Here is a 16,949-nt window from a genome sequence, read left to right as displayed (position 1 = left end):
TCACCACAAGGACCACTAGTGTCAACCTTTTTTATAATCGCCCTGCCTCACCCCACCTCAACCCCTGGCAACCCCTGACAACTACTTCCTTCACTGACAACATTCATGACCACAACAACATTCATTTCAGAATGTTGTGTAAATAAAATCGTACAGTATGTAACCTTTGGGATTGGCTCTTGTCACTTACCATAATTCCCTGGAGATTCATCCAAGTTGTTGATGTACTGATAGCTTGTTCTTTTACAGTATTGGTTTGCTTCTGGCATGTCTCACATGTTGGGTGGATCTGTTGTATCCGTTCGGGTATGTCTGCCTCAATTGTGTAGAGTTGGTTAGGAACTGGGACCAAAGGTGCCACCACACTTACTGACCAGAGAGCATCAGGTGTTGATGGTGTTGTGGCCAGTTATCCCCACATTAAAGAAAAGAAAGATGCTCTTTATATCTGGGCACATTTTCCTGTTAAGATGAACCCTGTCTGTTTAGCTGAATTGAGGTTCTTAGTATCTTTACACTCCAGTCAGCATATTGGTGATTACTGCTTTCAAGTATGAAATTGTCAGCCCTGCCTCTACTTGATGTTTGAGGCATGATGGGTTTGGGTTTGAGCAATTCAGGAATCATTGGTCATGATTCTAGTTTGTGGGAAGAAGTTGATCTCTTACCTGGATTATCACAAGCTATGAATTCACATATCCAGCGTTCTGGTACTTTCAAAACACCAATGGCACTGTAAGCTGTCTTCAGAGTACCCCAGAGTGCTGGTAAAGCAGAGCAAGAGCAGAGGTTCCTCCCTTGAAGATGTTGTCTGAGCTGTGAGGCGAGATGCAGCTGTTTAAAAACTTAAACTGAGGGACTTCCCTGGTGGTCCAGTGGTTAAGATTCCACGCTGCCAATGCAAGGGGCCTGGGTTTGATCCCTGGTGGGGGAACTAAGATCCCACATGCCTCAACTGAGCCCGCGTGCCGCAACTAGAGAATCCTGCACCCCGCAACGAAGACCCAGCTCAGCCAAAATAAATAAATAAAAATTTTAAAAAATTATCACACACACAAAAATTTAAACTGAGAGCTCCAGGAGGACAAGCAGCACTGCATCTAGTTTGCTGCTGAATCTCGGCCTCTAGCACAGTGCTTGGCATGAAGTAGGCACTGAAATAAGGAAGGAAGGACGGACGGACGTAGGACAGAAGCTTTTAAGAAATGGAATGCATAGTTCTTTTGATGTGAGCGAGGACTATTACAAAGTAAGTACAGAAAACTCTGAAGGGTGTGTGTGGGGTTTTGCTGTGGGGGGTTGGGGAAGGGAGGGAGAGGAATATTCCTCCCCCCAAAAAATAAAGCCCCAAATACACACCACGCACTGTCCCATCTCAGGACCCTTGTGTTTACTGTTCTTTCAGCCTGGTTGGTCACTCTTCTCCCAGATAATTTTCTTCATTTTGGTCTCTCACTGCCTGAGAGAGGCCTTCTGTGAGCATCTTGTGTAAAGTAGCTCACCATCTTCCCTGTCCCTTCCCTCTTGGTCACTCTCTAGCCCCTTTCCCAGCTTTATTCTCTTCATGGCATTTGTAATGATTTCCTGGCGTTGTGTATGTGTGTGTCTGTCTCCGTCTAGACTGTCAGCCCCTGAGGCCACTGTTACATGCCCAGTGCCTAGAGCAGGGCCTGGCACATAATAGTAACTCAGCGTATGTTTGTTAAGTGATTTAATTAGGTGCTTTGAGGCTTTTCTTTTGAACACGTGTCCCACGGAAGGGATAGGAAAGTGTCGCTTGCTCCGTAATCATGCGTTTTGGTAACACTTAGTAGAGGGCCTAGTGTGTCCTGGTATTTGTGCTCAGTGCATATGATAAGAGGAAGGGCAACTCCCCTGCGTCCAGAGACTTCCTTGGTAGCAAACGTAGACCTACTTGGCTTGCTGTTCCGCAGTGTGATGGGTGCTCTGAGGGAGGCGTGCCAGCCCCTGGGAGGACAGAAGCAGGCGCTCTGGAAGTGTTGACCTGGAGGGGAGAAATGGGCCTTTTCATTGAAGGTGAGAATTAGAGGTATCGGAAGTGTTGGTTTATGTGTGTGCACCCCAGTCCCAGGTTGATTCCTTACTCAGTTATCAGGGGATGTGTCCCGGTTGGTTTGAAAAGTGCAGTCACTCTCACGAGAGCCCTGCTCCCTCTCTGACCTCATCTGCCGCTGCCTCCCTCACTCCCTCTGCTCCAGCCTCCTTGCCAAACACCCCCGTGTCATTCCTTCACACTTACTGTTCCCTCTGCCTGGAGTGCTCTCTCCCAGATAGCCGCATCTCCCTCGCCTCGTGGGTCTCCATTCCTAGGCCACCTTATCAGAGAGGCCTTTTCTAACCCTTCTCCTTCAGCTCACCCTGCCCTGTCCTCCTCGAGGCCCTTGTTGCCACCTGAAATGTATATTTGATACATGTACTTTGTTGTATATTGGTTGTTGCCTATCTACCCCACTGGAACGTAAGCCCGCCCGAGAGCTGGGGTTTGGTTTTGTTTCTGCTGTATCTCCAGTGCTTAGGAAAGTGCCTGGCTCATAGATGTTTGTTAAAAAATGGGTCAGTTCCTGGGCATCCTGGTAGAAGGGAAGTGAGACACAGAGGAGCCCCCAACCCAGCTCTTCCTCCCAGAGCCCTGGTCAAAGCAGCCATGCTATAGAAAAGTCATTTTACATGCTCTGGTGCTGCCAGTGACTGATAGCATCTGCTTTGGAACCCCTCGAGGACCAGACAAGAGGCACGGCAGAGGTGGTGAGGTGTACAGAGGAGGGCGAGTTTCTTATGAATTGGAGTTGTCAGGGAAGGCTTTATTGAAGCAGATGGATATTGAGCTAGGGCTTGACAACGGGGTAAGATGTCATCGGGCAACAAAAAGGAGGAAGGTTTTTGTGTCAGGTCTGCACAATGGATGAGGGAAGTGTAGAATTTGGAACTGTACTGTGAATGGCCCTGGATGTCAGCTCTAGGGGATTGTCATCTGGATATTACAGCTCTGGACATCCCCAGCATGGCCTCGGACCCTTGGAGGCTTTGGATGTGAGAAGCAGCAGGTTATTAGGAATGTCAACATCGTTATTCTTCAGTGTTCTGAACTTGCTTGCAAAACAGGAGTCTTGCTCTGCCTCAGCTCAGGTGAATGTTGGATAATCTCCCCTTTTATTCAGATACTGCCTTTCTCAAAAAAAACTCACTTGTACATACTTCTTGCAACTAATGGTTATTTGTTAAAAAAAGAAGAAGAAGAAGAAAGAAGGAAACTGTTGATTTTCTTCACTTTGGACCTTTTTAAGAGTAGTTTTGGCTTTTTATCATTGTAGATTTATTCTCGATTACAGTGTTTACACTTGCATCTGGCTGTGTGTTTAGAGATGGGGGAAAGTATCAATGATTTCTCCTGCTGCTAGATCTAGAAGCATTTGAAGGTTAAGTGAGACCCACCTAGTCCCTGCCATTTGTATTTGATTGTTGTATGGGAGGTTTGATTTTTGAAGTATAAATAGATATGTTTTAAAGTGTAGGCTTAGCACAGGAATTTAGAGTAGTTGTTCTCAACTGCAACTACATGTTAGAACCACTTGGGGAAAAAACCCACTGATTCCTATGTAATTGATCTGGAGTACTGCCTGGGTAATGGTTTTGCTGATGTTTGTTTTTTGGTGTTTTGTTTTGGGAAACAATCTTGAACTTACTGAAAAGTTACAACTATGATTTTGGGGGAAAAAAAGCACAACACTTTTTTCCCTTAATAATTTAAAAATAAATTGCCGACCCAGTGTCCCATCACGTGCGTCCTTTCCCCAATAATTAGAATACTAGTGTATTTCTAAAAAACACGAACATTCTCCTATATATGCACAATAAAACCATCAAAAAAATTAACACTGATACATGACTACCATTTAATCTTTAGCCCCTTCTCAAGGTTTAACACTAGCCCCAGTAATGGCCTTTATAGCAAAAGGATCACACTTTGCAGTTGGTGGTTGTATCTCTTTAGTCTCCCTCCATTTGGAACACTTCCCCAATCTTCCCTTAGTGTTCATTACCTTGAAACTTTTGAAGATTGCAAACCAGTAGTTTTCTAAAATGTCGCTCAGTTTGGGGCTGTTTGATGTTTCCTCGTGATGATATTGAGGTTACACGTATCACAGGAGTGATGCTGTGTTCTCAGAGCATCCAGTCAGGTGACTCACAGTCTCAGTTTGTCCCATTATTGACGATATTCACATAGATTATTGATTAAGGTAGTGTCTGCCAGGCTTCTCCTCTGTATGATTATTATTTTCTCTTTTATAATCAGTACGTATTTTTATGGTGTGATGCTTTAAAACTCTATTACATTCCTTGTCGTTTTCAATGTATTCATTTACTTATTTCTATCTGTATAGACTGATGTTTTCCTGTATGCAATGGCCTATAATCTGTTACTATCATTACTTATTTTTATTGTCATATTGTCCCAGATTTAGCTTGTAGGAGCCCCTTCAAGCCTTTGTGACCATTTGATGTGCCCCATCATTTGTCGATTTCCTTGCTTCTTGGCAAATAGGCATTCCAGGCTCATTTTGTACTTTCCATGTTCAAGCCCCCAAATTAGCTCTTTTTCCGAAGAACTCTGGTTCTCTTAGTAAAGAATGGTATTTAGAAGACATAATCTGGGTTCGAGGTGTGTTCATACCTACAGTATTTGGACGTTGCTTGTTCCCAAGCCCTCTCAGTGATAGAGCTAGACAATAAGTGTGTGTGTTTGCATACATGAAGGAAATATACACATATAGGCACACAAAGTTACATCTACTTTTTTTGTTATGTCTGTTTCTATGTGTTAAAAATCATGAGTTCGTGCCAATAACTAATTCTGATCCAACGCTACAGGGTTCATTTGAGATTTCTCCTTTTCTGTTTTGGTAACTCCTTTTTTCAGTAGTGAGAAACCTGATTGTCATCATCGTTAATATACTTACTTATTGGTCAATCACCCATATGTAATGGATCTCCCATCACCACCACCATAGTTGCCTTCCCTGCATGGATGCCCTCTTCACCCCTGTTAGGCTCTGATGCAGCATAGAGATGTTTTAAAGCTCCCCAAATGGCACTAATGTGCAGCCAAGATAGAGCACAACTGAATTAGAAGAAACGTGAACCCCACACTTTCTGACTCATTATTAAGCAAATGGTAGGTTTTTAAGTCAGGTTTGGTTTGGGAAAATAAATTCTTCCTAAGGAAGTGAAATTTAAAGAGAAGACTCAATTCTACCAACACACAGAGTAAAAGATCAGGGTGAAAGCACAGCCTGTCTCCTGGAAAGCTTTGAAAAATATTTGTTTTGGAAATAAATCTGCTTGTAGTGAACATAAATTTCAATCCCTTTCCCTGAATTACCTGTTTATAGGAAAAAATATTTGAAAAGGTTAGTTGTTTTTTAAAAAGGTGTTTCATTAAAGACTTACTGCTTTATTTTCTGTTTCCAATGTTTGTTTATCACTTGACATTTTGAAATAGTAATATATAAAAGGGATCACACAATTCTAAAAAAAAAAAGAAAAGACTGCTTTTTATTTTTTACATTGCATTTAAAAAATAAACTTTTAGTTTTGCAACTTAATGCTCTTTAGAGCATTGAATATTTAAACAGGAGATTTTCAGGCTGTGGTTGCTCTTTTTCTGTAGTAAGTTTTAGTTTAAAATATGGAAATCAAGTTACAGTAACTGGGTCATGAGGAACCCCATCTTCTTCCATTTGCGGCCAGAGGAAGCGAGAGGCCCTAGGAGCCAAATATAACAGGATCTGTGGCCAGCCTACCTTAGATGGTCAACATCTATCTTGCCAATTTTCATAAGTCCATTTTCTTAAAGCAGTCCACGGCTGCAAGTGGATTTTCACCAAGAACTTCACACTTAGGCTGATGACACACAATCTGACTCCAAAGAAATCCAGCCTTAAACCTAAGGAAATTACAATAAAATCTCTTCCTTGATTTTATTTTTGAAGTGTTCATGGAAGTTGCCTTGGAGTATGAATCGTGCACTTTAGGCTTTTGTATATTAACGGCCAGAGGTACAGAAAGAGAAAGGGCAGTATTTGTGAATGTAGAAAGAACCACTGAAAACTTGATATGTAGGTAAACACTTATTTTTTGTTTGTTTATTAGTTCTTGTTTTCTATAAATAAAGCGTTACTTATCTATTCATGAGAGTGTGCCTCAGTGTGGGTCCTCAGTTCCTTTTAGGTAGGTTGAGTGAGTTTCACTCCCCAAACTTGAGTCCTTCAAGGACCATCTTTGTGATCTTTGTCATGTCTGCAAACATGCAACATTTTTCTTTAATTTCTCTGACGTTTAACTTAGCCTTTATCTAGGTGATACCTGTGAAACCGTGGACTCGGTGTCCGATCACCTAAAATCACAAGTACTGCAGGCAGCATCTGCTCAGAGGTTGGGAACTGGGAGCTGGATCCCTAACTCTCCTTCCAGCTCTGAAATTCAATAAGCATGGCGTCTGGAGTTTCCTGCCTTGTGGTTACACCACAAGGTTACACCAGTGGTTGTTTATGCGTTTTTCCCAGTCAATACATAGAAGTTGACAGCTTTCTATATATATTAGAATATTAGAGTATATGTAAGAATATAATATATAATAGAATAAATATTACATTTTACAGTTATTTTTCAAATGTGAGGTATAAGTTACATTATCTTAGTTTCTTAGGATTCAGCATATTTCTTCAACTAGATTTTTTTTTTTTATGTATTATTTTTATTTTAATTGAGGAGAGCAAAACCTGATGATCTTAATTGTCAAATCACCCAATAGGGAATACATGGATTTGTGGGACCTTCAATACTGCCTTAAAAACACAAGTAGAAAACATGTAAAACATACAGTGTTAATAATGCAGAAGAAAAATACGGAATTTAGAACATAGGGTTTTATGTTCACGGCTCTGAAGATGTCATGGGAAAACACCTAAATTATGATAAATACCTGTGTACCATAACTGAAGTCATATTCTGCATTATTTGTGAGGAATATTGTCAGAAGCCAACTCGATATTGTCATATATTCAAATCAGGTTCTTTGCTGAGTGGAAATACATTAATCTCGTGTGTGTGTGTGTGTGTGTGTGCATGTGTGTGTGTGTGTGTGTGTGTGTTTAGGAAGATATTATAAAGGCTCTCTTTAATGGGTTACTTTAAAACCAAACTTAATGTCATGTTTTGCAAAAGGGGTGACAAACCAAAATAAAGGGGATAACTAAATGTGGTGAGTTTTATGTATCCTCCTAGCTTAAGTAGAATACTGTGCTCTGCTCAGTCAGAGATGAAATGTTTGTTGCCTTGCCTACCATCTATAAGCATTTAATTTGCTACACAAATAGACTGTGGATAGAGATGTTTAACCTTGTGGTGTGACATTACTTTAACAGAGAGAAGGAGCAAGAAAGGGAAGAACAGTTAATGGAAGACAAGAAAAGGAAGAAAGAGGATAAAAAGAAGAAAGAAGCCACTCAGAAGGTGGGTTTTACCAATTAAAGTCTGTCTTTACATAGCCAAGCATCTAGAATAAGTAACTGCCTTGGTTTGGATACCTGACATCTTAATAATGCTACTTGAGGCATTAATTTACTTAAGAGTTTTAAGATTTGAAAGTGGGAGAAAGTTAAAGACCTGCATTTGTTACCATAAAGTAGATGTTAAATTAATGCTATAGCTGACTTTATTGAAAACAACAGTAAACAATACTGAGAAAAGCAAGAGAGTTACCGACACTTAAATGCTTGTACTGTTTCCTTCTTTGTGTCATGATTAATCTCCATTTTCTTAAGCTTATAGAATAACTTTTCAAAGCTTTCCATTTGCCCTGATGTTGTCCTTCTGGTCCACCTACAGCATTGTCATTTATATGAGTCTACCTTTTGATAATTCCGTAAAGAAACCTCCCTCAGAGAGGATCTGGTGGGCTTGCTTCGTGCTATGGGGGAGATAGTATTGCATGGCTTTGAGGCATTTGCTTGGGGAAAAAGAGATGCTAAAAGAAAAAAAGACAGAGCTTCCCTGGTGGCGCCGTGGTTGAGAATCAGCCTGCCAAAGTCGGGGACACGGGTTCAAGCCCTGGTCCAGGAAGATCCCACATGCTGCAGAATGACTAAGCCCGTGCGCCACAACTACTGAGCCTGTGCTCTAGAGCCTGCGAGCCACAACTACTGAGCCCGCGTGCCTAGAGCCCGTGCTCCGCAACAAGAGAAGGCACCGCAATGAGAAGCCCGCGCACCACAATGAAGAGTAGCCCCTGCTCTCCGCAACTAGAGAAAGCCCGCGCGCAGCAACAAAGAACCAACACAGCCAAAAATAAATAAATAAGTAAATTTATAAAAAAGAAAAAAAGACATAGGACTGACAGCTGTCAACTGTCAAGTCTTAGTTGAAGTGTTTGCCTGACAGGGTTGTGGGGAACAGAGTGGGTAGACCTCCCTGCCCTGCCCCCTCTGCTGAAGAGCGTGCCCCTCTGCCCTGGCCACTGTCTGAGCTAACTTCGCCCACCTCATTGTGGACTCTGGCTCAGCACGGTTGCATTTCTGCCTTTGCAAAGTGCCTGGCAGAATCACTTTGCCTCTAGTTCTTGTTATCACTTCCTGAAGCACTTGGGAAGCAGGGCCTCAGTATGAGGCAGGTTTGAGGGTCCCTGCTGTGGAGCCAGGTTACTGAAGCTAAGTTTATGGAGGGGAAACAGTTACCAGCTTCAGAGGGAACTCTAGATTTAGAAACAGACTCTAGGCATTCGAACTCAAGGGACACTGCAAGTTACCCCAGCACTATTGGATAGAGTGTTTCCCATAATTCTGTTCTTTGAATTATTGAAATCATTTGGGAGTGCTGGAACAAAAAAAACAGTGGAAATATTTTCTGAATTGGATTGCATATGACGCTGCCACATTAAACATGTGAAATGTAATTTATCTTTTCTTCAAGACTTAATTAAAAGGAATATTTATTATTGTTTGGTGCTGTAATAGACTACTGTGCTCTTTAAGGTTTTGTCTGCTTTTAATTGTGTTTCTGGTTCTATTAATAGTGACGTGCTCACCGTCACATCTTCATGCTGTCAGGGTACCTGCTTCTAATCTGAGCTTGTTGGAACTGCCTAAAATGACAGTAAAGAGTCTGAATAAAAATGTCAGATGATGACCCAGAGGCTTTTTTTTTATACTTGGTGGATACAGCCACATTCCACGTTACCAAGGTTGTGATGTGCGGGTCCACCAGCTCTGGGGTATCAGGGGCATTGCCCCTGTACCCACATGCACTGACCTTCCAACAGGAGTGATGGGACAGTGAACCTCAGTGAAGGCTTTCTTTCTTTTCCTTCCTTTCTCCCTCCCTCCCTCCCTTCCTTCCTTCTTTCCTTCCATTTATGGCTGCCTTGGGTCTTCGTTGCTGCACGTGAGCTTTCTCTGGTTGCAGCAAGTGGAGGCTGCTCTTTGTTGCAGTGCGTGGGCTCCTCATTGCGGTGGCTTCTCTTGTTGTGGAGCACGGGCTCTAGGCGTGCGGGCTTCAGTAGTTGTGGTACGCGGGCTCAGTAGTTGTGGCACGTGGGCTCAGTAGTTGTAGCTCATGGGCTGTAGAGCACAGGCTCAGTAGTTGTGGTGCACGGGCTTGCTCTGTGGCATGCGGTATCTTCCCGGACCAGGGCTCGAACCCGTGTCCCCTGCATTGGCAGGCAGATTCTCAACCACTGCACCACCAGGGAAGCCCCAAGGCTTTCTTTCTTTAGGGCATTCACATTTCATCTACTAAATTGGTAAAAAAATTGGATTTTGCTGTCTGTGGGAATACGTGGTTATAAGCTGGCCACTGGGGAACTTGAACAAAGGCTGGTTACAAGAAGATGCCGAATAGAGTGATTGTTTTAGGCAATGTACAGTTCATCCTCATTCTTCGCATAGATAGCAATGTTTTTTAACCTGAAATGTCAATACTAGAAGTGATTAATAAAATGTGCATCTGTAAACCTTCGTTGTGGATCCTACTAATAAGAAAAATGATTTAAAATAAAAGATGGTGTGGATTTATTCGAGAGTGAATTGGGATTATTTATGCGGAGAATTTCGTATATACAGCTGGACAGTCTCCCCAATGTACTTGCATCTGCACTAAGAACTGGTTTAAAAGTTACGGCAAAGAGGAAAAACACCATAAATGAAATTTCAGATGGTTAACTATGAACAATAAAAATTCACTCATTTTTGTTCAGAAATGTTCTAGATTGGCTGACACAGGATCTAGGCTTAACACATGTCCTTTGATATTGTTTTATCATACTGAACCATTGTGTAATTTCAGAATTAGATTCTGATTTAGCACTTTTAAGGAGCGAGCACAAAGCTCACCATGTGACTGTCTTAGTGGTTTCTGACCTCACAGTAGAGACAGCACCTCAACTAGGAGGCATAAAATGTGCTATAATGCAAAGAATGGTAGAGAATGTGCCAGAGGTTCTATAATGGGGTCATTCATTCATTCAGTCAGCAAACATTTGTGGTGCCTCTTCTTCGTGCTTCCACGTCTTTCTCTCAGCCTACCCCATTGCTTTACAATCATCTCTTTCTGTCTACCCCATTAGACTGGCTCTTAAGTTTCTCGAGATTTTATTCATATTTGTATTTCCAGTGACTAGGACAGTGCCCAGTGCAAAAGTGTTACTCAAAAAATGTTTGTTTAATAAGTGAATAGGGATAGCGGAGTCAAGATGGCATACTAGGAGGACGCAGAATTCACATCTCCTCACAACTAGGGCACCTACCAGGCACCGGTGGGGGACCACGGACACCTAAGGGGACGGGAGGAACCCCCAGCAATGGGCTTGTGGGACCTTGGTTCCCAGGCCGGAGGTCCTACCCGAACTCCTGTGGTGGGAGCTCCAAGTCCAAACCACTGGACTAACAGAGAACCTCAGACCCCAGGGAATATCAATTGGAGTGAGGCCTCCCAGAGGTCCTCATCTCAGCACCAAGACCCAGCACTATCCCACTGCCTGCAAACTCCAGTGCTGGACGTCTCAGGCCAAACAACCAGTAAGACAGGAATACAGCACCACCCATCAAAAAAAAAAAATGAAATGACAAAAAAAATATGTTACAGACGAAGGAGAAAGGTAAAAACCTACAAGACCAAATGTGGACGAAATAGGCAACCTACCTGAAAAAGAATTCAGAGTAACGATAGTAAAGATGATCCAAAATCTCAGAAACAGAATGGAGAAAATACAAGAAACATTTAACAAGGATCGAGAAGAACTAAAGAGCAAACGAACAGTGATGGAACAACACAATTACTGAAATTAAAAATACTCTAGAAGGAATCAATAACAGAATAACTGAGGCAGAAGAACAGATAAGTGAGCTGGAAAATAAAATGGTGGAAATAACTGCCAGGGAGCAGATTAAAGAAAAAAGAATGAAAAGAATTGAGGACAGTGTCAGAGACCTCTGGGACAACATTAAACGCACCAACATTCAAATTATAGGGGTCCCAGAAGAAGAAGAGAAAATGAAAGGGTCTGAAAAAATATTTGAAGAGATTATAGTCAAAAACTTCCCTAACATGGGAAAGGAAATAGTCAATCAAGTCCAGGAAGCACAGAGAGTACCATACAGGGTAAACCCAAAAGGAAACACACCGAGACACATATTAATCAAACTATCAAAAACTAAATACAAAGAAAAAATATTAAAAGCAGCAAAGAAAAAGCAACAAATAACAGATAAGGGAATCTCCATAAGGTTAACAGCTGATTTTTCAGCAGAAACCCTGCAAGCCAGAGGGGAGTGGCAGGACATACTTAAAGTGAGGGAAGGGAAAAACCTACAACCAAGATTACTCTACCCAGCAAGGATATCATTCAGATTCAATGGAGAAATTAAAACCTTTACAGATAAGCAAAAGTTAAGAGAATTCAGCACCACCAAACCAGCTTTACAACAAACGCTAAAGAAACTTCTCTAGGCAGGAAACACAGGAGAAGGAAAAGACCTACAATAAAAAACCCAAAACAATTAAGAAAATGGTAATAGGAACATACATATCGATAATTACCTTAAATGTAAATAGATTAGATGCTCCAACCAAAAGACATAGACTGGCTGAATGGATACAAAAACAAGACCCGTATATATGCTGTCTACAAGAGACCCACGTCAGACCTAGGGACACATACAGACTAGAAGTGAGGGGATGGAAAAAGATATTCCATGCAAATGGAAATCAAAAGAAAGCTGGAGTAGCAATTCTCATATCAGACAAAATAGACTTTAAAATAAAGACTATTACAAGAGACAAAGAAGGACACTACATAATGATCAAGGAATCAATCCAAGAAGAAGATACAACAATTGTAAATATTTATGTTCCCAACATAGGAGCACCTCAATACATAAGGCAAATGCTAACAGCCATAAAAGGGGAAATTGACAGTAACACAATCATAGTAGGGGACTTTTAACACCCCACTTTCACCAATGGACAGATCATCCAAAATGAAAACAAATAAGGAAACACAAGCTTTAAATGATACATTAAAAAAGATGGACTTAATTGGTATTTATAGGACATTCCATCCAAAAACAACAGAATACACTTTCTTCTCAAGTGCTCATGGAACATTCTCCAGGATAGATCATATCTTGGGTCACAAATCAAGCCTTGGTAAATTTAAGAAAATTGAAATCGTATCAAGTATCTTTTCCGACCACAACACTATGAGACTAGATATCAATTACAGGAAGAAAATCTGTAAAAAAATACAAACACGTGAAGGCTAAACAGTACACTACTAAATAACCAAGAGATCACTGAAGAAATCAAAGAGGAAATCAAAAAATACCTAGAAACACATGACAATGAAAACACGACAACCCAAAACCTATAGGATGCAGCAAAAACAGTTCTAAAAGGGAAGTTTATAGTAATACAATCCTACCTCAAGAAACAAACATCTCAAATAAACAACCTAACCTTACACCTAAAGCAACTAGAGAAAGAAGAACAAAAAAACTCCAAAGTTAGCAGAAGGAAAGAAATCATAACGATCAGACCAGAAATAAGTGAAAAAGAAATGAAGGAAACAATAGCAAAGATCAATAAAACTAAAAGCTGGTTCTTTGAGAAGATAAAGTTGATAAACCATTAGCCAGACTCATCAAGAAAAAAAGGGCAAAGACTCAAAATCAACAGAATTAGAAATGAAAACGGGGAAGTGACAGCTGACACTGCAGAAATGCAAAGGGTCATGAGAGATTACTGCAAGCAACTATATGCCAATAAAATGGACAACCTGGAAGAAATGGATAAAGTCTTAGAAAAGCACAACCTTCTGAGACTGAACCAGGAAGAAACAAAATATAAACAGACCATTCACAAGCACTGAAATTGAAACTGTGATTAAAAATCTTCCAACAAACAAAAGCCCAGGACCAGATAGCTTCACAGGCAAGTTCTATCAAACATTTAGAGAAGAGCTAACACCCACCTATCCTCCTCAAACTCTTCCAAAATATAGCAGAGGGAGGAACACTCCCAAACTCATTCTATGAGACCACCATCACCCTGGTACCAAAACCAGACAAAGATGTCACAAAAAAAGAGAACTACAGACCAATATCTCTGATGAACATAGATGCAAAAATCCTCAATAAAATACTAGCAAACAGAATCCAACAACACATTAAAAAGATCATACACCATGATCAAGTGGGGTTTATCCTAGGAGTGCAAGGATTCTTCAATATACACAAACTAATCAATGTGATACACCATATTAACAAATTGAAGGATAAAAACCATATGATCATCTCAATAGATGCAGAAAAGGCTTCTGACAAAATTCAACATCCATTTATGATTAAAAACTCTCCAGAAAGTAGGCATAGAGGGAACCTACATCAACAGAATAAAGGCCATATATGACAAACCCACAGCCAACATAGTTCTCAATGGTGAAAAACTGAAACCATTTCCTCTAAGATCAGGAACAGGACAAGGTTGCCCACTCTCACCACTGTTATTCAACATACTTTTGGAAGTTTTGGCCACAGCAATCAGAGAAGAAAAAGAAATAAAAGGAATCCAAATCGGAAAAGAAGAAGTAGAACTGTCACTGTTTGCAGATGACATGATACTATACATAGAGAATCCTAAACATGATACCAGAAAACTACTAGAGCTAATCAATGAATTTGGTAGAGTAGCAGGATACAAAATTAATGCACAGAAATCTCTTGCATTCCTATACACTAATGATGAAAAATCTGAAAGAGAAATTAAGGAAATACTCCCATTTACCACTGCAACAAAAAGAATAAAATACCTAGGAATAAACCTACCTAAGGAGACAACAGACGTGTATGCAGAAAACTATAAGACACTGATGAAAGAAATTAAAGATGATACAAACAGATGGAGAGATATACTATGTTCTTGGATTGGAAGAATCAACATTGTGAAAATGACTATACTATCCAAAGCAATGTACAAATTCAGTGCAATCCCTATCAAACTACCAGTGGCATTTTTCACAGAACTAGAACAAAAAATTTCACAATTTGTATGGCAACACAAAAGACTGTGAATAGCCAAAACAATCTTGAGAAAGAAAAACGGAGCTGGAGGAATCAGGCTCCCTGACTTCAGACTATACTACACAGCTACAGTAATCAAGAAAGTATGGTACTGGCACAGAAACAGAAATATAGATCAATGGAACAGGATAGAAAGCCCAGAGATAAACCCACGCGCCTATGGTCACCTTATCTTTGACAAAGGAGGCAAGAATATACAATGGGGAAAAGACAGCCTCTTCAATAAGTGGTGTTGGGAAAACTGGACAGCTACATGTAAAAGAATGAAATTAGAACACTCCATAACACCATACACAAAAATAAACTCAAAATGGATTGAAGACCTAAATGTAAGGCCAAACACTATAAAACTCTTAGAGGAAAACATAGGCAGAACACTCCGTGACATACATCACAGCAAGATCCTTTTTGGCCCACCTCCTAGAGGAATGGAAATAAAAACAAAAATAAACAAATGGGACCTAATGAAACTTAAAAGCTTTTGCACAGCAAAGGAAACCATAAGCAAGACGAAAAGACAACCCTCAGAATGGGAGAAAATATTTTCAAACGAAGCAACCAACAAAGGATTAATCTCCAAAATATACAAGCAGCTCATGCAGCTCAATATCAAAAAAACAAACAACCCAATGCAAAAATGGGCAGAAGACCTAAACAGACATTTCTCCAAAGAAGATATACAGATTGCCAACAAACACATGAAAAGATGTTCAACATCACTAATCATTAGAGAAATGCAAATCAACACTACAATGAGCTATCACCTCACACCGGTCAGAATGCCATCATCAAAAAATCTACAAAGAATAAATGCTGGAGAGGTTGTGAAGAAAAGGGAACCCTCTTGCACTGTTGGTGGGAATGTAAATTGATACAGCCACTATGGAGAACAGTATGGAGGTTCCTTAAAAAACTAAAAATAGAACTACCATATGACCAAGCAATCCCACTACTGGGCATATACCCTGAGAAAACCATAATTCAAAAAGAATCATGTACCACAGTGTTCATTGCAGCTCTGTTTACAGTAGCCAGGACATGGAAGCAACCTAAGTGTCCATCGACAGATGAATGAATAAAGAAGATGTGGCACATATATACAATGGCATATTACTCAGCCATGAAAAGAAGTGAAATTGAGTTATTTGTAGTGAGGTGGATGGCCCTAGAGTCTGTCATACAGAGTGAAGTAAGTCAGAAAGAGAAAAACAAATACCGTATGCTAACACATATATATGGAATCTTAAAAAAAAAAAAAAAAAGGTTCTGATGAACCTAGGGGCAGGACAGGGATAAAGACACAGACGTAGTGAATGGACTTGAGGACACGGGGAGGGAGAAGGGTAAACTGGGACGAAGTGAGAGAGTAGCATTGACATATATACACTGCCAAATGTAAAATAGATAGTGAGAAGCAGCTGCATGGCACAGGGAGATCAGCTCAGTGCTTTGCGACCACCTAGAGAGGTGGGATAAGGAGGGTGGGAGGGAGATGCAAGAGGGAGGGGATATGGGGATATACGAATGCATATTGCTGATTCACTTTTTTATACAGCAGAAACTAGCACAACACTGTAAAGCAATTATATTCTGATAAAGATGTTTAAAAAAAAAAAAAGAAAAAAATAAGTGAATGGTCGGGACTTCCCTGGTTGCACAGTGGTTAAGAATCCGCCTACCAATGCAGGGGACATGGGTTCGGTCCCTGGTCTGGGAAGATCCGACATGCTGTGGAGCAACTAAGCCCGTGCGCCACAAGTACTGAGCCTGCGCTCTAGAGCCTGTGTGCTGCAACTACTAAAGCCTGTGTGCCTAGAGCCCATACTCCACAATAAGGGAAGCCACCGCAGTGAGAAGCCCGTGCACCACAACGAAGAGTAGCCCCCACTCACAGCAACGAAGAGCCAACACAGCCATAAATAAATAAATAAATAAATGTGTTAAAAAAATAAGTGAATGGTCAAGAATGGATGCTGGCAACATAATTTTCCTGAAGAACTGACTTTTATTTAGCTAAATTAAGTTATTTCTACATAGAAATTAAGCACGAGCTTCTTTTCCATTATGCTCAGTGGTTATGGCAGTTTGCTCTTTCTAGAACCATCCCTGAGTAAACTGTTAGATTTCACTCACGAGAGAGGTGTCAGAGAAGGATTTCACTCACATTCGTTAGGCTGCTGCTGCTAAAGAATCATTGTTTAGCGTTGGCAGAACATATGTTTTGATCATCCAGCTTTTCACTGTCTGGGGGCAGTTCTTTTAACAGAACCCACATTATAAGACACATTTGACATTAGT

General features: G+C 40.7%; 1 protein-coding gene across 5 annotated transcripts in view; it reads left to right on the top strand.

The window, feature by feature from the left end:
- TNRC6B (trinucleotide repeat containing adaptor 6B) overlaps positions 1-16,949 on the top strand; it is a 263,020-nt gene that overhangs the window by 171,811 nt on the left and 74,260 nt on the right. For all 5 annotated transcript variants that reach the window (XR_009009751.1, XM_007189093.3, XM_007189092.3 and 2 more), the window contains one exon: positions 7,446-7,533. Coding sequence is in view for 4 of the 5 variants with exons in the window: in XM_007189093.3 (XP_007189155.2) it covers positions 7,446-7,533 (88 nt within the window). In the remaining variant the exon portion in view is untranslated. The remainder of the gene's footprint in view (positions 1-7,445; positions 7,534-16,949) is intronic.

Source organism: Balaenoptera acutorostrata, chromosome 11 (genome assembly GCF_949987535.1).
Source record: "Balaenoptera acutorostrata chromosome 11, mBalAcu1.1, whole genome shotgun sequence".
Classification (NCBI taxonomy): domain Eukaryota; kingdom Metazoa; phylum Chordata; class Mammalia; order Artiodactyla; family Balaenopteridae; genus Balaenoptera; species Balaenoptera acutorostrata.
This window is presented reverse-complemented; position numbering and strand designations above follow the sequence as displayed.